This window comes from Ranitomeya variabilis, chromosome 3, assembly GCF_051348905.1.
Source record: "Ranitomeya variabilis isolate aRanVar5 chromosome 3, aRanVar5.hap1, whole genome shotgun sequence".
Lineage (NCBI taxonomy): Eukaryota > Metazoa > Chordata > Amphibia > Anura > Dendrobatidae > Ranitomeya > Ranitomeya variabilis.
This window is the reverse complement of record NC_135234.1, coordinates 193,917,260-193,932,795: the sequence shown is the minus strand read 5'-3', so window position 1 is coordinate 193,932,795 and position 15,536 is coordinate 193,917,260. Positions and strand designations below refer to the sequence as shown.

Sequence of the window (15,536 nt, the reverse complement as noted above, 5' to 3'; positions counted from 1 at the left end):
TTCAGAAGTCTCATGCACACACTTATTTTTTTTCCTGACTGAACTTGAAAACTGTAGCTTTTTTTTTTTTTTTTTAATGTGAAGCATGCCAGTTATTTCAAGGTTTTTTGCAGCATTTTTTTTTATTCCATAGAATGCAATGAGAAAGTAAAAAACACTGCAAAAATGCAATGGTATTGTTGAAGCATTTTGGTGAATAAAGCACATTTTACTAAACATGTAGTGACAAAGAATGCTTGTAATCCATACCCAAAAACATTTCAAAAATGCCATGAAAATGCTGAAAAGGACATTTTAAATGCAATGTTTTTAGTGCCAAGAGAGCAGGTTTTGGCTGCAAAGAAACATGCAGATTAATCTATATATCTGCAGGTTTTTAACATTATCGGACATGACATATTCCCGTTAAAGGGTCCACTTTTACCACTTTTACCAAAAGAAGGTTTTGTCCTACTTTTTTCAGCATTGTATTCTAAGGTATATACATACAAGATTTGTCGGCACACTGCGATTAATGAATACATGAACTTGAATATTGCTGCAAACGTTAAAAATGTAAGGTACTTTACCGTTTTTTGATCAAAGCGTGCAAAATCAATCCAACCACATCAAGGTGACCTTTTAATATGGATGGTCCCTAAACACTAAAGTGTCCTACCTCTCTATGTGCAAAATCAGCCTCATGTGAATGGGGAAGTAAAGGAAAATCAGGAATACAACTCACAATTAAATCTTTGTCCGCGCCTGGTTTACTTTCACTTCCCCATTCAGATGAGGCCTGGTTTGGGACATGGAGAGGTAGGATATTAATGATAAGGACCTTCTATTTTTAGGTACACCTTGACATAGTTTGATGACTTTTTCATTTTACAGTCAAAAAATGTTAACCAAGTACTTTCCATTTTTAACATATACAGTGGAGTTCATATATTAATTAATCGCAGTGTGCTGACGTATCGTGCTTGCATATGTTTGTTTATTGGCTAAATAGCATTTTTATTCACCTTACCAATCCTAGGGACAGGGCTCTGAAATATCCTGTTTGAATGAAGTGATGATCACGCATGTGTACCAATGCCCCATTCATTGTTAATGTGACTAATGGAGATATCCAAGGAAATGGGTCCGAGTGAGGAATTCTCCAAAAACTTACTGCAAATGCTGTAAATTTGTAAGATATTGTGATTTGGACACTTTTTTTAAAATAAAGCACCATTGTGAAATAAACCACTTAACTGTGCAATAATTTATGAGAGAGATGTTTTAAAATTGGCTTATATTTTTCTATACGTTGCAGATTGTACAATGTACTATCTTACCACAAGTATTTTGGTAATAGCATTATGGTTGTCAGTTGCAGTGACACTATGGTACCTGAAAGTAAGGAAAGCTTCAGGTAAGTCTTCTTAATCAGTATATTTCCTCAAAAAAGTATACAGTCTTCAATATACCTGGGATAGTGGATACATGGCATGCAAAATTCCATATGGGGCATAATTTTGAAATGAAAATCACAATGAAAATTGGTGCAACATGCAGTCGAAAGTTGCTCAAGAAGAACTACTTGTTCTGACCCGGGAGCAGGTGAAGCCACAGCTGCTGTTGGTAAAAGAGGCTCAACAATGCCTGAAAGCGCTGGTCATGTAGATCACGTGATGGAATGCATAATTTACTGTATTATTTATTATGCTTTGCTTATATAGCGCCATCATATTCCGCAGCGCTTTACATACATTATCATCACTGTCCCAATGGGGCTCACAATCTAAATTCCTTATCAGTATGTCTTTGGAGTGTGGAAGGAAACCGGAGAACCCGGAGGGTATAATGTGACACATACAGGAAGAGGACATAGCTAAAAATTTTGCTGAATTATAGTAGTTTTGAATATGTGCCAATCATCGATTCAAAAATTGTCATCCATGCAACTCATATGATGGAATATATTTTAATACATTTGACACAATTTTGCTGGATTGTAAACTGTTCTTTTCGATGCTGTTGAAAAACTTGACCTTAACTCATGTTCAACCACCTCACCATTTAAACGTCTCTTTGCTACTGTCATGTGGGTCATAAAGAATGGGAGACCTCCCAACTAGTAGTAGTTCAAACAGTGGGTGGCTCAGCCATGAAGTAGTTATCATCTATCTAGTGGAAAAGTTTAAACACCTTCATGATCTTATAACCTAAATTTACATCTTATGGGGGCATAAAGCAGATAAGAAAAGAGGCCGGTCCATAGAGCTCTGTTATACAGTCACCCACAGCCTGTAACTGCAACTATTGGAGCTACAGTAGCTAATAATACTGCATTTTAACACCTTTATATGCAGCGATCAATAGTGACCATAGCACTAAATGGTTAGACTAAGACCTTCCCTCTGTAGCCCGTTCATTGTCATCAAGCTGGGGGCCAAAAGCAGGGTTTATAGGTAATTATAAAATTGCCTTACGCTGGTTAAAGTAATCTAGGGTAAATAAAAAATAATGTAACAAATAGTTCAATAAAAGGTTTTACATAAAAAACAAAAATACGACAGTTTAAAATCACCCAACCTCTTTTACCATTTATTAAATAAAATAGTCAAAAAGGTAAAAAAGAAAACGATTGCATATCCTTAAAAGTCCAAAGTAGTAACACAAACAAAAATTGTTTTAATTACAGAATTGCTGTTTTTGTCACCTTACCTTACAAAATGGGGTAAGAATGTAAGAAAAAAATTTATTCCAAAATAGTACTAAGAAAAACTGCAACTTACTATGCAGAAAACAATCCCTTGCACAGCTCCATTGATGGAATAATAAAACAGTTATGGGACTAAAAATATGGCAATACAAATTAAACCTTTATTTTGCAAAAGTTCATTTTTATTTTTTTTAATTCAACAAAACTAAAATAAATATACCAGTATGTAAATGGGATATTTCCATAATGGCACTGATTGCACAACATTAACATGTTATTTTGACCTCATGGTGAATACTGTAAAAATAAAATCCAAAGATTATTATTCCTTTTTTTGCTACATTATGTAGTAGATGGATCTGGCTGTCAGTCAATTCATGCAAAAGGAAAACAAATAAGCCAACAAAAATGCCCTCAGGTGACCCTATCCACAGAAAAATTAAAAAGATATTGCTCTTAGAATGAGTGGGGGTTGAAAATAACAAAAAAAAAAAATGAAAAAGAGGCTAATGTAAAGTATAAAAAATATTTAAAAAATTTAAAAAGGCTAAAAGTATTTTCATTTTCATTAAAGGTAGTAAAAAAAATTTGAATGCGTCTCAAGAGATGGCTCAGATGTCAGATGGAGTAAGTATTTATACAAATAACTACATGTCTAAAAAGCAAAAAAACATACAGATGTGTATCTAATAAAATATTCAGGATTGTTATAAAGCTCAACCCATACTGTACAAGTTAAAGGGATCCTGACAGTTGATTCCCATTGCCCTAACCACATTTAGCATAAATCAGAGCCTGGTTGCATGATTGCAGAAAACACGGTTTAAAGATCCTCCAACTCTCTAGTTGATTGACAAGTCTTTCCCATGTATTTATGCATGGAGAATGCATTGCAGACTGCTGAATCATGATAGTTGGCAGTGCACTCACTAGATAATTGAGAGAAGCAAGATGAGTCTAGTTGGCCTGTGACTGCATATATGCAAATTGCATACACTTAGTCACATTATCACCCAATGGTAATATCTGGAATCATGACAGTGAACCCACCATGGACTGCTCCAACACTGCAGCAATATCACTGACACAACATCAATCACTTTTCATTTAGTTCTGTTTATGGTAATAGGCAATTTAATTAATTTCATATTTTGATCGGACCTTTACTGATGCTACGATACAGAATGTATTAATTTTCCTCTTCTTTATTTTTAAAGTGAACCTGTCACCCCCAAAATTGAAGGTGAGCTAAGCCCACCAGCATCAGGGGCTTATCTACAGCATTCTGGAATGTTGTAGATAAGCCCCAGATGTTACCTGAAAGATGAGAAAAAGAGGTTAGATTATACTCAACCAGGGGCGGTCCCGGTCCGGTCCGATGGACGTCGCGGTCCGGTCCGGCACCTCCTATCTTCATCAGATGACGTCCTCTTCTAGTCTTCATGCTGCGGCTCCGGCGCAGGCGTACTTTGTTTGCCCTGTTGAGGGCAGAGGAAAGTACTACAGTGCGCAGGCGATGGGCCTCTCTGACCTTTCCCGGCGCCTGCGCACTGCAGTACTTTGCTCTGCCCTCAACAGGGCAAACAAAGTACGCCTGTGCCGGAGCCGCAGCATGAAGACAAGAAGAAGACGTCATCGTAAGAAAATGGGAGGCCCTGGACCGGACCGCAACGCCCATCGTACCTGGACCGCCCCTGGGTGAGTATAATCTAACCTCTTTTTCTCATCTTTTGGGGTACATCGGGGGCTTATCTACAGCATTCCAGAATGCTGTAGATAAGCCCAGGGCCGGACTGGGACTAAAATTCAGCCCTGGCATTTGAAGTTACACAGGCCCACTTGTCACATGGTGACTGTATAATATCTTTGTACACTTGTAGGCAGGGCCGGTTTTAGGCAAAGTGGGGCCCTAGGCAAAGTTTAAAATGGGGCCCCAAAAGCTAACATATTCCACATCACACAGAAGCCTTTCTGTTGTATTTACGTGCGCTGAGTTCAGGCCGCTAAATGAGTTTGATCGACAATACGGAAGTTGTTCAACGCTTGTTTCCCGGCCTCTTTCCACCAGCTGAGGAATAATGATGGGACAGAACGATCACTAATAGATCACTAACAGATCACCATACAGTATCATGTTTTCAGCAGCACATCTACAGTTTACACTGGCAATGTGCTGCTGACAACAAGGCTTTTTGTTCCAGCAAAAACAATCTGAATATGCAGCATTTTACTTGTTTAGTAAAATACACCCCATAGTCCTCCATATATTATAATGTGCTCCATAGTCCTCCATATAGTATAATACACTCCCTATAGTCCTCCATATATTAAAATACACTGCTCAGTCCTCAACATAGTATAATACACTCCTCATAGTCCTCCATATAGCATAATACACTCCTCATAGTGCTCCATATAGTATAATGCACCGCCACAGTCATCCATGTAGTACAATTCACTTCCCATAGTATAATGCACCCCATAGTTCTTCATATAGTATAACGTATTCCCCATAGTCCTCGATACAGTATCATGCAGCCCACATATAGTATAATGCAGCCACCCCAGAGTATAATACACCAACCACAGAGTATAATGCAGCCACCCCAGAGTATAATGCAGCCACCCCAGAGTATGTAACCCCCATAGAATATAATACAGCCCACCTCCCCATAATATATAATGTAGCCCCCCATAGAATATAATGCAGCCCCCCATAGTATAGAATATAATATACTCCCCATAGTATATAGCAAAGCCCGCATATTATATAGCACAAACCGCATAGTATACAGCACAGCCTGCATACTATAGCACAGCCCATGTAGTAGATAACACAGCCCACAGAGCAGTATTCAGCACAGACCACAGAGTACTATATACAGCACAGCCCACAGAGTACTATATACAGCACAGCCCACAGAGTACTATATACAGCACAGCCCACAGAGTACTATATACAGCACAACCCACAGAGTACTATATACAGCACAGCCCACAGAGTACTATATACAGCACAGCCCACAGAGTACTATATACAGCACAGCCCACAGAGTACTATATACAGCACAGCCCACAGAGTACTATATACAGCACAGCCCACAGAGTACTATATACAGCACAGCCCACAGAGTACTATATACAGCACAGCCCACATAGTACTATATACAGCACAGCCCACAGAGTACTATATACAGCACAGCCCACAGAGTACTATATATAGCACAGCCCACAGAGCAATATATACAGCACAGCCCACAGAGTAATATATACAGCACAGCCCACAGTGTACTATATATAGCACATAGCACACAGTAGTATACAGCACAGAACACAGCCCACAGAGAACTATATACAGCCCACAGTAGTATACAGCACAGAGCACAGCCCACAGAGAACTATATACAGCCCACAGTGGTATACAGCACAGAGCACAGCCCAGAGAACTATATACAGCCCACAGTAGTATACAGCACAGAGCACAGCCCACAGAGAACTATATACAGCCAACAGTAGTATACAGAACAGAGCACAGCCCACAGAGAACTATATACAGCCCACAGTGGTATACAGCACAGAGCACAGCCCACAGAGAACTATATACAGCCCACAGTGGTATACAGCACAGAGCACAGCCCACAGAGAACTATATACAGCCCACAGTGGTATACAGCACAGAGCACAGCCCACAGAGAACTATATACAGCCCACAGTGGTATACAGCACAGAGCACAGCCCACAGAGAACTATATACAGCCCACAGTAGTATACAGCACAGAGCACAGCCCACAGAGAACTATATACAGCCCACAGTAGTATACAGCACAGAGCACAGCCACAGAGTACTATATATAGCACAGTAGTATACAGCACAGAGCACAGCCACAGAGTACTATATATAGCACAGTAGTATACAGCACAGAGCACAGCCACAGAGTACTATATATAGCACAGTAGTATACAGCACAGAGCACAGCCACAGAGTACTATATATAGCACAGTAGTATACAGCACAGAGCACAGCCCACATCTCTTCTCTTCCTCCACCCCCTCCCCTCACCTCCTCCGAGAATGGCCCCACTGTCCAGAAAAAAAAACAACTCTCCTCACCTCTCCTCTTGCCAGCGTTGCTTCCGCCTTCCTGCTCCTGTCTCTGTCTCAGCAGCGTGCAGTCTGCCCGGGACACAGCAGGTGCGCGATGATATGACATCATCGCGCACCCGCAGTGTCAGAGGCAGAGCGGGGAATGATGGGAGAGGAGCGTCTGTAGACGCTCTCCTCCATCATTGAATTCAACTGTACCGGCGTCTATACGCCGGTATAGTTGAATGCGACGGCGGGGGCGGGGGGAGGCGGATCGAGCGGCCCACTACTGGCACCGGCCCTTCTGGCATTTGCCAGAAGTGCCCAATGGCCAGTCCGGCCCTGGATAAGCCCCTGATGCTGGTGGGCTTAGCTCACCTTCGATTTTGGGGGTGACAGGTTCCCTTTAACGGGGAGAAAGAGGGGTAATTTGAATTTTTCATCTACTTTATTTTACATTATTTTTAGTCTCATTAGGGAACTTGAACCTGCGATTGTTTGAGCGTTTATACCATACCCATCATGGGCAGACTGATGAGAGCTGATGAGTGCATCTAAGCGACATCTAAATGATTAATAACCACATCTGTTGCTTGGCTCTGGCCACGGCAGTTAGAGACAGATAATGGCTATTTAATATAGCCAGCATCAGCTGCGTGTGAAGCGTGCTCAACTATGGACCCCACTACACAAATATGGTCACCTCCCCATGGCATTAATTTGTTAATTCATGTGTTAATGCAAAAAAGGGTTAATGTTCATAATTGCTAATACATGAAGTACATATGTCCAGTCTCACAGTGGCCACTGCAATAATCAATTACAGTTTCACCTATGCAATATTTTAGTCATTACTGCTATTTTTGGATGTTGACATGCTACGTAATCCTGCACGAAGGAAAGTCCTCAAGTGTGAGGAGTGCTGCTGACATAAATGGGCTGATTTTTAATTTTATCTGTAATATGGATCATTAGCTAACAAATTTGAAATCTTACAGTCATTACTGTAGTTTGCATGTTTCTCATTTATAGACTAACGGTGAAAATATAATTTACCGTGAAGTTGTATTAAATAAACACAATCAGAAGTCAAAGGAGCCAAAAGCAGAAGAAACCACTTACACTGAGATTAAGGTAATTTTTCAGTTTATGAAGGACACGGAGAAATAGTTTCATCTACTTACTGAAAACAAGTGTTGTTTATGCAATAAGTCCTGTAAAGATTGCCACCTCTGCATTTTCTTACTTTTACAACATGTCAAAATCTTCCTGTTGAGTGAATTGTTGACCTCTATGAGAAGCAAACATCCGCCAAGCTTTTTCCCTCAGGAACTAATAAACATCAAATTGCTTGCCTTCATTATACTTCAGGCTCTATCACACATAGATCTCAATAGCTTTCTCTACAGCAACATTTTTGGCCCAGCGCTTACCCCTACATTTATAGATTGTATAGCAGAACAGATGCAACATCCTGTTTACTTACTAGGGCACAAGAGGGTTAAAAAAAGCCTAAATCATCCAGATAAATATATATATATTGTACAGGGCCTTGCGAAATATTCGGCCCCCTGGAACTTTTCAACCTTTTCCCACATATCATGCTTCAAACATAAAGATACCAAATGTAAATTTTTGGTGAAGAATCAACAGCAAGTTGAACACAATTGTGAAGCTGAATGAAATTTATTAGTTATTTTAAATTTTTGTGGAAATTCAAAAACTGAAAAGTGGGGCGTGCAATATTATTCGGCCCCGTTAACTTAATACTTTGTTGCACCACCTTTTGCTGTGATTACAGCTGCAAGTCGCTTGGGGTATGTCTCTATCAGTTTTATACATCAAGAGACAAATTCTTGCCCATTCTTCCTTGGCAAACAGCTCGAGCTCAGTGAGGTTTGATGGAGATCGTTTGTGAACAGCAGTTTTCAGCTCTTTCCACAGATTCTCGATTGGATTGAGGTCTGGACTTTGACTTGGCTATTCTAATACCTGGATACGTTTATTTGTGAACCATTCCATTGTAGATTTTGGTTTATCTTTGGGATCATTGTCTTGTTGGAAGACAAATCTCCGTCCCAGTCTCAGGTCTTTTGCAGACTCCAACAGGTTTTCTTCAAGAATGGTTCTGTATTTGGCTCCATCCATCTTTTCATCAATTTTAACCATCTTCCCTGTCCCTGCTGAAGAAAAGCAGGCCCAAACCATGATGCTGCCACCACCATGTTTGACAGTGGGGATGGTCTGTTCAGGGTGATGAGCTGTGTTGCCTTTACGCCAAATATATCGTTTGGCATTGTTGCCAAAAAGTTTGATTTTGGTTTCATCTGACCAGAGCACCTTCTTCCACATGTTTGGTATGTCTCCCAGGTGGCTTGTTGCAAACTTTAAATTACACTTTTTATGGATATCTTTGAGAAATGGCTTTCTTCTTGTCACTCTTCCATAAAGGCCAGATTTGTGCAGTGTACGACTGATTGTTGTCCTGTGGACAGACTGTCCTACCTCAGCTGTAGATCTCTGCAGTTCATCCAGAGTGCTCATGGGCCTCTTGGCTGCATCTCTGATCAGTCTTCTCCTTGTTTGAGATGAAAGTTTAGAGGGACGGCCGGGTCTTGGTAGATTTGCAGTGGTATGATACTCCTTCCATTTCAATATGATCTCTTGCACAGTGCTCCTTGGGATGTTTAAAGTTTCCTTGGTCTTCATGATGCTCTCTGTGCTTCAAAACCCTGAGACTGTCACAGAGTAGGTGCATTTATACGGAGACTTGATTACACACAGGTGGATTATATTTATCATCATTAGGCATTTAGGACAACATTGGATCATTCAGAGATCCACAATGAACTTCTGGAGTGAGTTTGCTGCACTGAAAGTAAAGGGGCCAAATAATATTGCACGCCCCACTTTTCAGTTTTGCAATTTCCACAAAAATTTAAAATAACCAATAAATTTCATTCAAATTCACAATTGTGTTCCACTTGTTGTTGATTCTTCACCAAAAATTTACATTTGGTATCTTTATGTTTGAAGCATGACATGTGGGAAAAGGTTGAAAAGCTCCAGGGGGCCGAATACTTTTGCAAGGCACTGTATATTTGCAATATGATTTAGCATCTATCTCTATCTATCTATCTATCTATCTATCTATCTATCTATCTATCTATCTATCTATCTATCTATCTATCTATCATTATATTTACAATGATTTTCAGCAATTTTACCACCTCTTTAAAAACAAGTGGAGATCATACTCCTAACCTTAACCACTTTCCAGCATTGGGCATAATTAATTCGCTGATGTCAGACAACCTCCCTTTGATGTGGGCTTCGGCGGTGAACCAACATCTTTTCCAGCACAAATCAGCTATTTTAAACAGCTGACATGTGCCGCTAACAGCCACGGGAGGAATCGCGATCCTCCCGCGACTGTTAACCTGTTAAATGCCACTGCCAAACGCTGACAGCAAAAACCACAACAGGAGGAAAGAAAGGAGGAAAAAACTTCCATTATTCTAGAAAAACACCACAGAAAAACAGGCAAAGGTGCTTACCTGTCTAGGCCTCAAATCAAATACACTATCATGGTATAGCGGGCCCAAACTCTGACAGCAGCATTTAACCCGCACTCCTGGCGAGCACTCCGGAAATCACGGGTCACCGATGGGTTGGCATGACAACCAGAGGTCTCCTGCAGCCCGGTAATTGGCCCTCATAGCAAGTGAGTAATTCTGCTACATACAGGCGATTTGATCATCGCCTATATGTAGCAGAGGCGATCGGGTTATGGCAGCTTCTAGTCTCCCATGAAGACTATTGAAGCATGTGAAAAGTAAAAAAAAAGTTTTAAAAAATATAAAAAAATAAATGAATAAATAATAGTTCAAATTACGACCTTTCACCCCTTTCAAAATAAAACAATAAAAAAAATCAAACATGCTCATATTTGGTATCGCTGTGTTCAGAATTGCGTAATCTATCAATAAAAAAGGATTAACCTGATCACTAAACAGTGTAGAGAGAAAAAAGTCAAAACACCTGAATTACGTTTTTTGGTCGCCACCACATTGCATTCAATTGCAATAATGGACGATCAAAAGATCATATCTGCACCAAAATGGTATTATTAAAAATGTCAGCCCGGCTCGCAATAAATAAGCCCTCACCCAACCCAAGATCACAAAAATTAGAGACGCTACAGGTATCGGAAAATGGCGCAATTTTTTTTTTTAACAAAATTTTGAATTTTTTTTCACCACTTAGATATAGAACCTAGACATGTTTGGTGTCTATGAACTTGCATTTAGTGAACATGGTAAAAAGGCAAAACATAAAACAACTGTGAGATTGCGCTTGTTTTGCAATCTCACAGCAATTTTTTTCCTGTTTTCCAGTACATGATATGTTAAAACCAATGGTGTCGTTCAAATGTACATCTCGTACCGCAAAAAACAAGCCCCCACATGGCCATATTGACCAAAAAATAAAAAAGTTATGGCTCTGGGAAGAAGAGGAGCAAAAAATGAAAATGCAAATACGAAAATACCTCTTGCCATGAAGGGGTTAAAATGGTTATCTGCAACTTAGGTATTGATAGCCTATCCTTAGGACAGATCAACAATATCTGCCCTCTCCAATCAGCTGTTTGCAGCTGTGGTAGCTGGTGGATATGAACAGTATACAGAGCTGGGAAACTACAGTTCCGTACACTGTCTAGTGGTCATTCTCAGGTACTGCAGCTCAGTTCTTATTCACTTCAATGGTAGCTGAGCTGCAGCACATGAGAATGGTCTTCACAGAGTGTAAGGAGCTGTGCTGTTCCAGCTTAGTAAAATGTTTACATTTTGCCACCATTGGGTAGTGGGGGAAGCTGGATTTTGAATCCCCACTCATTGATAACAAGCCTGAGTGTAGAAATATATGAAAATAAGGTCACTCGCAGAACATATTATTTTGCAAGTACCATCTCAATATCTATGTCTGACCCTTTAATAAGCATTTATAACAATAATTATTATTTCTATAGCACTGAGATATTCCACAGCACTTTACAATTCAGAGGAGACATGTACAAACCATATCAGAGGTTACAGAGTAAAGAAGTGAGGTGAGATCCTTTCTGAGAACCCTGCTCACATTCTATACAGAAATAGGGATTACACAGAAGATAAAAAAGTGCTTGAAGTGTATAGACTAGCCCTCAATATAATAAATACCGTAGATGTATTCAAATAATGTTGCATGATCTGGTCATCAACTAGTGTCTGTAAATGTCAGATACAAAGTGCTACTGAGTGCAAGGAGGGTGATGAAGCAGATGCTAGAAGGGACCACATTCTGAAGAAAAATTGGGGAGAACAAGGAATAGTTAGATTAGTGTGGTGAGGTGATAGGCCAGTCTAAAGAAATGTGTTTTTAGAGCATGCTCAGATTTGTGGATACTTGGAATATTCCAGAAACCTTTTGCACCACGAGAGAAGTCTTGGAAATGGGAGCAGGAAGTTTTGACTATTGAGGATGTTAGTCTTAGGTTATTAGTGGAAAGGAGAGCACAGGTAAGGTGGAAGACAGAGATGAGGGCAAGGTGTAAGGCAGTGCAAGCCTGCGATGAGCTTGTTGATGAGAGATAAGTTTATATTGTACTCTGTAGTGGATCGGTAACCAGTGCAATGTCTGGCACAGGGTGGAGATATCATTGTAGCGGCTGCAGAGAAATGTGATTCTAGCTTCTGCATTCAGGATAAATTGGAGAGAAGAGGGTTTATTAGGAAAGAGATTGATTAGTCAAGAATTGCAATAATCCAGCCAAAGCAAAAGTAATCCATAACAGCAAAAGTAAGAGTTTTTACTGAGTCAAAGGTAAGAAAATGTAAAAAAAGGTAATATTCAAGCAATTTTTTATTTTTTTAAAGTTTAGATGACATGAACGAGCGAGTGATCAGATATAAGTAGTAAAGGGAAGACCAGAGTCAACCATATCCCTCAAAACAGCAAGCATGCTGTGAATAGAGATAAATGCTAAGCCAGAAAGTCATCTAAAGATAGTCTGTTTTGGGGGTGTTTTCTCCTCATCAGTATAGAGCCCTGTTTGGCTGGCTGAGTGTGACAAGTCTGAGCCAACATGGGGGAAATACTAGATAACCAAGGCTTGTTGAAGGGTCGGACACTGATTTATAGGTTAGCTACCTTTCTTAGATGGTACTTGCGAGAAAATTTCTTCATTCTGCGAGAGAGCTAACTTCCTTATTTTTCTCAAATTGTGCATTGCAAGTCACTTTAAAGAGAACCTGTTACCAGCTCAAAGTGGTCAGTCTTTGCTCGTATTTTATTTCTGCTGCTCACCTGAAAATCTATTTGTTTGTTATTTCTAAATCCACCATACTGTTCAAAGATATGGAATATGCAAATTGCCTCTGCTGAAAAAAAGAGGACTTAACTCTATAGCGCCACCTATTGGAAGTAGCGATCCTACAAGTCACAACCAACCCTTTAACGAGTCGTGCAATATGACTTAGGATAAAAGCCAAATCAGTATCTCAATTCACAGACACGGTGTTTCGGGCTGTTGGCCCTCGTCAGTGCGAAGCATGAGAACTGATTTGGCTAGGTGAGAGGCTCTGGACTGGGGTCTAAGGGGTAACGTTTCTCCTTATGGAGAGTGACATACCAGCTGGCTTGTCAAGGTAAGGTGGCTTATTCGCCGTGCAATGCTCCTCTGGGAATTTAAATATGCAAATTGCCTCTGCTGAAAAAAAGAGGACTTAACTCTATAGCGCCACCTATTGGAAGTAGCGATCCTACAAGTCACAATCAACCCTTTAACGAGTCGTGCACTAAATTTAAATTCCCAGAGGAGCATTGCACGGCGAATAAGCCTCCTTACCTTGACAAGCCAGCTGGTATGTCACTCTCCATAAGGAGAAACGTTACCCCTTAGACCCCAAAGATATGGAACTAATCCTCATGGTTTTTACCAAGGCACTGTATTTATGCAGAGCAGCATGAAGACACCCCCCCCTAGAATCCTATTAGCCACACCCCCTTGATAACAACCATAAAAATTAGCAACAAATAGAAATTACCAATACCTCCGGACCCGCATGGCGAGTTTTAAATAAAAATTAAATAATAGCATAAATCTATAATTTAACCGGAGATGTGTCCTGTCCGAAGCCTCTGGTGCCTGTGCAGTGTAGAGCCGGAGTCAGCGCATGCGCTCACCACACTAATGTGATTTTGCAGACTCAATGTCTTCAAGACAACATCACCAGACATTGCGGGATGTGCACTGCTATGTTAACGTTGTATTCCAAGATTTCAATAAAATGACACCGGAGTCAGAGAGTGCGCATACCACGATCTCCGCAGCTGTTATATTGAAGAAATCTACTGCAACGTCAATATAGCAGTGCGCAGGCACCGGCTCTAATTCTAGAAAAACCTACATATTTTATAATATGTCAATAAGTTGTTAAGATTTATGGGACGGATATAGATCTCCCTGAGAATCTGCCCAAGAGCTGATCTACATCTACATTCACACTAGTATACAAACTAAGCTCTGGAGGCAGATTCCTTGGAGATTTATGTATGGGTCAATAGATCTTAGCACCCCATTTACATATTAAGAAAAACGTTGATTTCTGAGGAACAAGACATCATATCACAGCAATGAAGGTATCATGTTATGCTACATGTCCATATAGACGGCTTAGGAGGGTTGATCCTACTGTGATTGTGATTACAAAACAATGAAGATGTGGGTATTGTTGCATATAATTCATCTTCTGGATGAATTTCTCCCCTGCCTAATGATAGTTACCTTGAAATTACATAGTTTAATATAATCTGTAGAAGTATACATTTGTTAACAGGGTAACAGTTGAAAATGACGTATTTATATACAAATTACACACATGAAAACCTATTAATATTTGTCTCCATGATTGCAGAAGGCATCACAACGAGATGACACACTTATCTACACAGAGATAAATCTGAATGCCAAAAGAAGAGCAAAGAATCTGCCTCAAGACACTGATCCGGATCCCACTTATGCGGAGATTAAACTAATGTCAGAGAAGTCGGAGTCAGGAGATGTCAGCAAAGACTTGTATGCATGCGTGAATAAGAAAAAGCCAACAACTGCCCAAGAAAGCTAAAGAACTTAAATATTTTTGCTGTTTCTGTGTTTTAAAGGGGCAGACTTAAACCAAATGTGAATTTCAGGCTAAATGTGTATCTAATTTAATAATCTAATCACTTTTCTAGGATACCTGAATTAAAAACTTTGTATTGTTCCCTTTCTACTCTAACTTTCTGCAGTGACCACAGCTCCAACTCCTTGTCGTTGTCCCATTTGAGTATCACAGCATCCCCAGGATGAACTGAGGATTCTTAAATGAAACGTCATTGAAGTAAACAAAAAAAAAAGCAGAAAGGAAGTTAGAATAGAGAGGAAATGGTAGGGAATATTCAATTGAAGTACAGTGATTAGAATTAAATAGACATTTAATATGAAATTAACATTTGGTTTTGGATCGTCCCTTTAAGGACATATCAGACCTCTACTTATATTTACGGAAACAATATAGCTTTGGCCGAGCTGAATGCTGACTCTGAAGAATAAAGACTGTAAATGTGTAATTTACCCTATAAAAAAAGTAATTTACTCTAAATGCGTTATCCCATAGTTATTGGAGTCACAAGTTTCAAAAAATGAACAGGTGAGTCGTTGGCATGAGCAAGATTCCAAACACAA

General features: G+C 39.8%; 1 protein-coding gene across 3 annotated transcripts in view; it reads left to right on the top strand.

The window, feature by feature from the left end:
- LOC143815589 (uncharacterized) overlaps nt 1-15,262 on the top strand; it is a 113,072-nt gene extending 97,810 nt beyond the window's left edge. Inside the window, exons 3-6 of one of the 3 annotated variants that reach the window (XM_077294942.1) lie at nt 1,298-1,396; nt 3,264-3,316; nt 7,805-7,906; nt 14,728-15,262. In XM_077294942.1, the coding sequence (XP_077151057.1) occupies nt 1,298-1,396; nt 3,264-3,316; nt 7,805-7,906; nt 14,728-14,937 (464 nt within the window). In that variant the 3' untranslated portion in view covers nt 14,938-15,262. The remainder of the gene's footprint in view (nt 1-1,297; nt 1,397-3,263; nt 3,317-7,804; nt 7,907-14,727) is intronic. The other 2 variants (XM_077294943.1, XM_077294944.1) reach the window with 2 other exon arrangements.
- Nucleotides 15,263-15,536: the final 274 nt, after the last annotated feature.